At 38.7% G+C, this 6,000-nt stretch overlaps 1 protein-coding gene across 1 annotated transcript in view; it reads left to right on the top strand.

Annotated features, from left to right (window-relative positions):
• The first annotated feature begins 812 nt into the window (after nucleotides 1-812).
• LOC130294449 (indolethylamine N-methyltransferase-like) overlaps nucleotides 813-6,000 on the top strand; it is a 28,086-nt gene continuing 22,898 nt past the window's right edge. The window contains exon 1 of the mRNA XM_056544274.1: nucleotides 813-963. Within this exon, the coding sequence (XP_056400249.1) occupies nucleotides 813-963 (151 nt within the window). The remainder of the gene's footprint in view (nucleotides 964-6,000) is intronic.

Genomic DNA, 6,000 nt, shown 5'->3' with positions numbered 1-6,000 from the left:
AATTTCCTTTTTTTTTCTTTTCCCCATCTCCTTTCACTCCTCTTTCCCATTTAGTCGTGGTTGACCGGTATGGAAATTCTAAGAACTAGAGGGTCATTGTTAAGATTGCAGAGCAAATCTACTTATGCTATAGGCAGTGGAGGCCTAAATGGTATAACTCTGAGTAAATGTATACGATTGATATTCCTCGAGCTTGTTTATCCTGGAGACATGCTATAGACAGGTCTGTGGTTGATCATGAGAAAGTTAAGGAGGAGGGTACTAAGAGATGGTATCATTTTGGCAAGGGGAGAATGTAACAGGTATAGGAGACATGTTTCCCCCTGGACAAAGTAACTTGTGAAACACTCATTGTGGTTGGCATGGTGCGGTCTGACCTGTGGTATATTTTATGCCTCTTACATTCCTCCTGGTAGAGTTCTTTTTGATTTATTGTATAAATAGTATATTTATTGTATATTGCACTGTATTGTATGTTTTTATCTATCATTTGTTTTAACTCATAATGTTTTATCATACTGTATTGGTGTTTCTCCTTTTTTTTTGTATTGTATTTCATTGTGAGACATACTAGACCATTGCTATGTTAAATAGTATTTGTATAGGCTTTTTTTTGTTTGTTTTTTGTTTTTTTAAATGGCAAAGCTAGTTTGTTTAACTTAACACATGAATCTATTATAACACATTTTCCCATGACTGATTTATGAATATTTCATCTCTCGGCTGATTATTCTTCCTTAGCCTTTGTAAAATGATATAAACTTGAGCACCGGTGTAGAGATAGTCACCTGTCGGGGATAGAAGATTAGATGATGGATTCCAGCCCCCATAAGATCTATCATGTACACGGTTATGACTCCAGACAAGCCCTGGAGGATTATTTTTCAGACAAAACTGATATGGCCTTTGTAGAAGATTCCTTGATATTTCCCATTGAAAATCTTACAAAAACCTTCACGGAGGGTATGTATCTTAGTTAATTGGTTTTAAAAATTTGTAAACAAATGAATACTACTAGATAAACTTTTTTGGGGTGTTGCAGATCAGAAGGAGCACATGGCCCTAGTCACTTTCATTGATAGAGAGCAAAGCAAAGTCTTGAATATGATGAGAGATGTCGAATTATAGGGTTTATAAAGTCATTGTTTTACCTTATATAATCACTAAAACTCCTGAAAAACTAAGATTGTTATCACTTTTATATCTGATCTGATATGAGAATTTGTTGTTTACAAGTTTGTCCCAGTGCCTCTTCTTGGTCTTTTTTTTTTAACAATGATAACCTAGAAGTTACAGGGGTTTTGCTATTAAGATAAATAGGTTTATATTGATGCATAATGTGAAACATTTTTTTGAGGATGTACAAGTATTTTGGACTATGTTCTCTTTGAGAGATACAGTATATACTTACAGTACTAATCCCCCATGTGCCTGCTTTGTGTTGATAACCTGTTCGCCTTGGTCATGACCACTTAATAGCATCCATGGAGATCTGATTTTATCAGATTCATTGTAATCTACTGGTCTGTCCCATACATATTAGAAGTTATTCTCCACTTTATATGCAAAAACACCCCCGATCCCCTGAAGAGATAGGAGTGAGGTGGCAGGGGTGCCATTCCTGCTATTGGTCAGTCAGAAGTGACTGGTTCCCTCACTCTTCCGACCCACGGTAGTATGGGCAGAGCAGGAGAACTGTGATGTGAGCAGCAGAGGCGGTGGAAGTCCCTTACCGGGCAACGATCGGCGACAGCGGGCGGCGATCCTCCAGCTTGCGCGGCATGTGGCGATCCTGGTGCAGGAGGTGCGTAGTTTCCTAGCATCATCTGCAGGGCGACAGTTTTAAGACCACTATGCGATGGTCTCTAAACTGTAGCCCTCCAGATGTTGCCAACCTACAACTCACAGCATGCCCAGACAGCTGTTTGGGATTGCTGGGATTTGTAGTTTTGCCTCATCTGGAGGGCCGCAGTTTGGAGATCACTGTGTGGTGGTTTCTAAACTGTGGCCATCTAAATCTTGCAAAGCTACAACTCCCAGCATGCACTAACAGCAAACGGCTGTCTCGACATGCTGGGAGATGTAGTTGCGTACCTCCAGCTGTTGAATAACTACATCTTCCAACATGCCCTTTGGCGATCGGTACATGCTGGGAGTTGTAGTTTTGCAACAGCTGGATGCACACTTGTTGGAAAATTCTGAGTTAGGTAACAGAACCTAACTGAAGGTTTTCCAACCAGTGTGCCTCCAGCTGTTGAAAAAAGAACAACTCCCAGCACGCAAGGTCTGTCAGTGTATACTGAGAGTTGTAGTTTTGCCACAGCTGGAGGTACATTCAAACGAGTGGGTTTACAGGGTACGTTCACATGGGTGGGTTTACAGTGAGTTTCCTGCTTTAAAGGGTAACTCTCATTAAAACATATTTTTGATATTGCACTCCTTATGATAAATAAAAAATATCCCCCCCCCCCCCCCTCAGCACTCCAGGCTGCACTTTCTGTGTTTGGACCTCGGTCCCAAGTCTGTGTATATGATGGGGGAAAATGTGCTCTTGAGCTTTTTTAAGCACAAATAATACATAGAAAACTTTATTTTTTTTAAACCAAAGTATATTAGAAATCTTTTTTATTTACCATAAGGAGTGCAATAGCAAAAATTAGTTTTAATGAAAGTACCCATTTAAGTTTGAGCTGCAGCAAATTTTCAGCCGCAGAGCAAACTCCTGGCGGGAAACTCACCATAAACCCACCTGTGTGAATGTACCCTAAAAACACTACACTAACACAAAATAAAAAGTAAAACACTACATATACACCCCCTTACAGTATTCCCCTCCCCTAATAAAAATGAAAAACGTATTGTACTACAATGTTTCCAAAACGGAGCCTCCAGCTGTTGCAAAACAACCACTCCCAGCATTTCTGGACAGCCACTGACTTTCCAGGCATGTTGGGAGTTTAGCAACAGCTGTAGGCACCCTGTTTGGGAATCACTGGAGTAGAATATTTTTGATAGCGGAGCCAATTGTAACGCTTGCATCCGAGTCCACCTCTATGCAAGTCCCTAATTTAGGCCTCAAATGCACATGGCACTTTCTCACTTTGGAGCCCTGTCGTATTTCAAGGAAACAGTTTAGGGCGACATATGGGGTATTTTCATAATCAGGAGCAATTGCTTTACAAATTTTGTGGGAGCATTTCCTCCTTTAACGCCGTATGAAAAGAAAAAGTTGGGTTTTACACCAGCTTTTTAGTGTAAAAAGAAAAAAAAATGTTTACACTAACATGCTGGTGTTGCGTTTTAGTTTTTTCCTCCTTGCTTTCTAACTCCTTTTTTTTTTTCCATCCTCAAACCTATAGGAGGGCTTGTTTTTACATGATCAATTGTACTTTGTTATAACTTCACAAATTTTTCCATAAAATGTATGGCAAACCCAAAAAATCATTATTCGTTTGAGGAAATTGAAAACATAACTGAAATTTTGCTAATTTTGGAGGGTTTCGTTTTCACGCTGTACACTTTACGGTAAAAATGATTTTTTTTCTTTATTCTGTGTAAAATGACACCCATGGTTACATGCTTTTCTACTATTGTACTGCTTTAAAAAAAAAACACAAACTTTTTTTTTACAACACATTATGGTTAACCCCTTATGGACGCAGGGCGTACCTGTATGCCCTGGTCCCATTACCAGGGTTTAAAGCATTCAGAATGCTTCAAACCCAGTGGGTCTTGACTGCTATCAGCAGCCAGGATCCAGGGTTAATGACGGGCACTGCCGATAGAGCCAATGCCCAGCATTAAGACCCGCAACAAAAGTTAATTGCGGCATCTAAAAAGAAACTAAAATTATCCCGGCAGCTCAGCGCAGCTGATCGGGACCATCGCAGTAAAACCGAGATGTCCCGATCAGCTAAGAGGATGGTGGGAGGGCCCTTACCTGCCTCCTCGCCGTCCGATCGGTGATCTGCTGCTCCAGGAAGCTTCAGCAGGCTAAAGCAGCAGAGCACCAATAACACTGATCAATGCTATGCTATGGCATAGCATTGAACAGTATATGCAATCAAAAGATTGCATGGTATAGTCCCCTATGAGGCATCATAATAATAATAATAATAATAATAATAATAAAGTGTTAAAAAAAGTTAATTTAAAGATAGTTTAAAGATAATTAACCCTTTCCTATTAAAAGTTTGAATACCCCCTTCTCATTTTTAAAATAAAATAATGTAATAAAAAATTAAAATAATCATATGTGGTACCTCCGCGTGCATAAAAGTCCGAACTATTAAAATATAAGGTTAGCTAAACTGCACGGTCGATGGCGTACACGTAAAAAAGTACCAAAGTCCAAAATTGTGCATTTTAGATCACTTCATATATCATTAAAAAAAAATTATAAAAAGCGATCAAAAAGTCCAATCAAAACAAAAATTGTACCGATAAAAACTACTGACCACGGCGCAAAAAATATATATTTTTTTGTTTCGCCGCAGATTATGTTATAAAATAAGTAATGTCTTTACAAAGTACAATTGGTGATGCAAAAAACAAGCCCTTAGATGGGTATGTAGGTGCAACATTGAAATTGTTATGATTTTTAGAAAGGAAGGAGGAAAAAACTAAAATGCAATAAGAAAAATGTGCTGGTTCCTTAAAGGGGTTATCCAGGAACATAAAAACACGGGTAATTTCTTTCCAAAACCGCTCTCTGTCTGTCTCCAAGTTGGGTGTGGTATTACAATTTGGCTCCATTCACTTCAATGGAACGGAGCTGCAGAACCACACCCAACCTGGAGACAGACAGGGGGCCATTTTGGAAATACATTTAAAAAAAAAATTATATTCCTGGATAACCCCTTTAAGGCCAAAATGACGACCTTAACTCCTTAACGGGGGTTGGTCCCGGCAGCCATCAACGGTCGGGACCAGCGGCTAGTATCGGACATCACCAATCGCGGTGAGCCCTCATACATCCCCATATGCAGAAAAATAAAAAAGTTATAGGGTCAGAAGATGACATTTTTAAATGTATAAGTTGTCAGGAACTGTGCAGAGCAAGAGAAAATCTCCATAGTAAACATATGCTGCTCTGGACAGTTCCTAAAATGGACAGAGGTGTCAGCAGAGAGCACTGAAGAAAGACAGAAAGAAATCCAAAAAGAAACGAATTTCCTCTGTATTATTCAGCAGCTAATAAGTACTGGAAAGATTAAGATTTTTTAAGAGAAGCAATTTACAAATCTGTTTAACTTTTTGGCACAAGTCGATTAAAAAAAAAAAAAAGAAATTTCCACCGGAGTACCCCTTTAAGTGGTTAAAATTGCCCAATTTTGACCATCTATAACTCTTATAATTACTATAATTTTTCTGTATGAAGACAAATTTTTTTGCGACGTTAATTGTAGGGGTTTTTTTTGTACCACTTTTGTGACTATTTGATCACATTTTATTATTTAATATTTTTTTAATATGTGAAAAAAACACCACAACTTTGGACTTTTTTTTTTCTGGGGGAGGGGGGGCATTTACACCGTTCACCATATGGGATCATTTAAATTATATTTTCCTAGTTCTGACATTTACACATGGGGCAATACCAAATATTTTTAGTAATTTTTTTTACTCTGTTTGGGGGGAAATGGGAAAAAGGGGTGATTTAAATTTTTATAGGGGGGGGGGATTTTTTAAATATTTTTAAAAACTTTTTTAACACACTTTTTATGTCCCCATAGGGGTTTATTTATAGCAATAATTAGATTGCTAATGCTGTTCAGTGCTATGCCTAGGCATAGCAGTGATCAGTATTATCGTTGATCTTCTTCTGTGGTCTTACTTAATATCAGACCAGAGGAGAAGACCCCGAAAGAGTGGCAGATGCATTTGAGGGGACCTCTGTTGGCCATCTCGGATGATCGGATCCCTGCGGCAGTGCCTGGGGTGATCCGATAATCTATTTAAACATGCACATTGCCGCAGATGCCTTGATCTGTATTGATC

This window comes from Hyla sarda, chromosome 10 (genome assembly GCF_029499605.1).
Source record: "Hyla sarda isolate aHylSar1 chromosome 10, aHylSar1.hap1, whole genome shotgun sequence".
NCBI classification, from domain to species: Eukaryota; Metazoa; Chordata; class Amphibia; order Anura; family Hylidae; genus Hyla; species Hyla sarda.
This window is presented reverse-complemented; position numbering and strand designations above follow the sequence as displayed.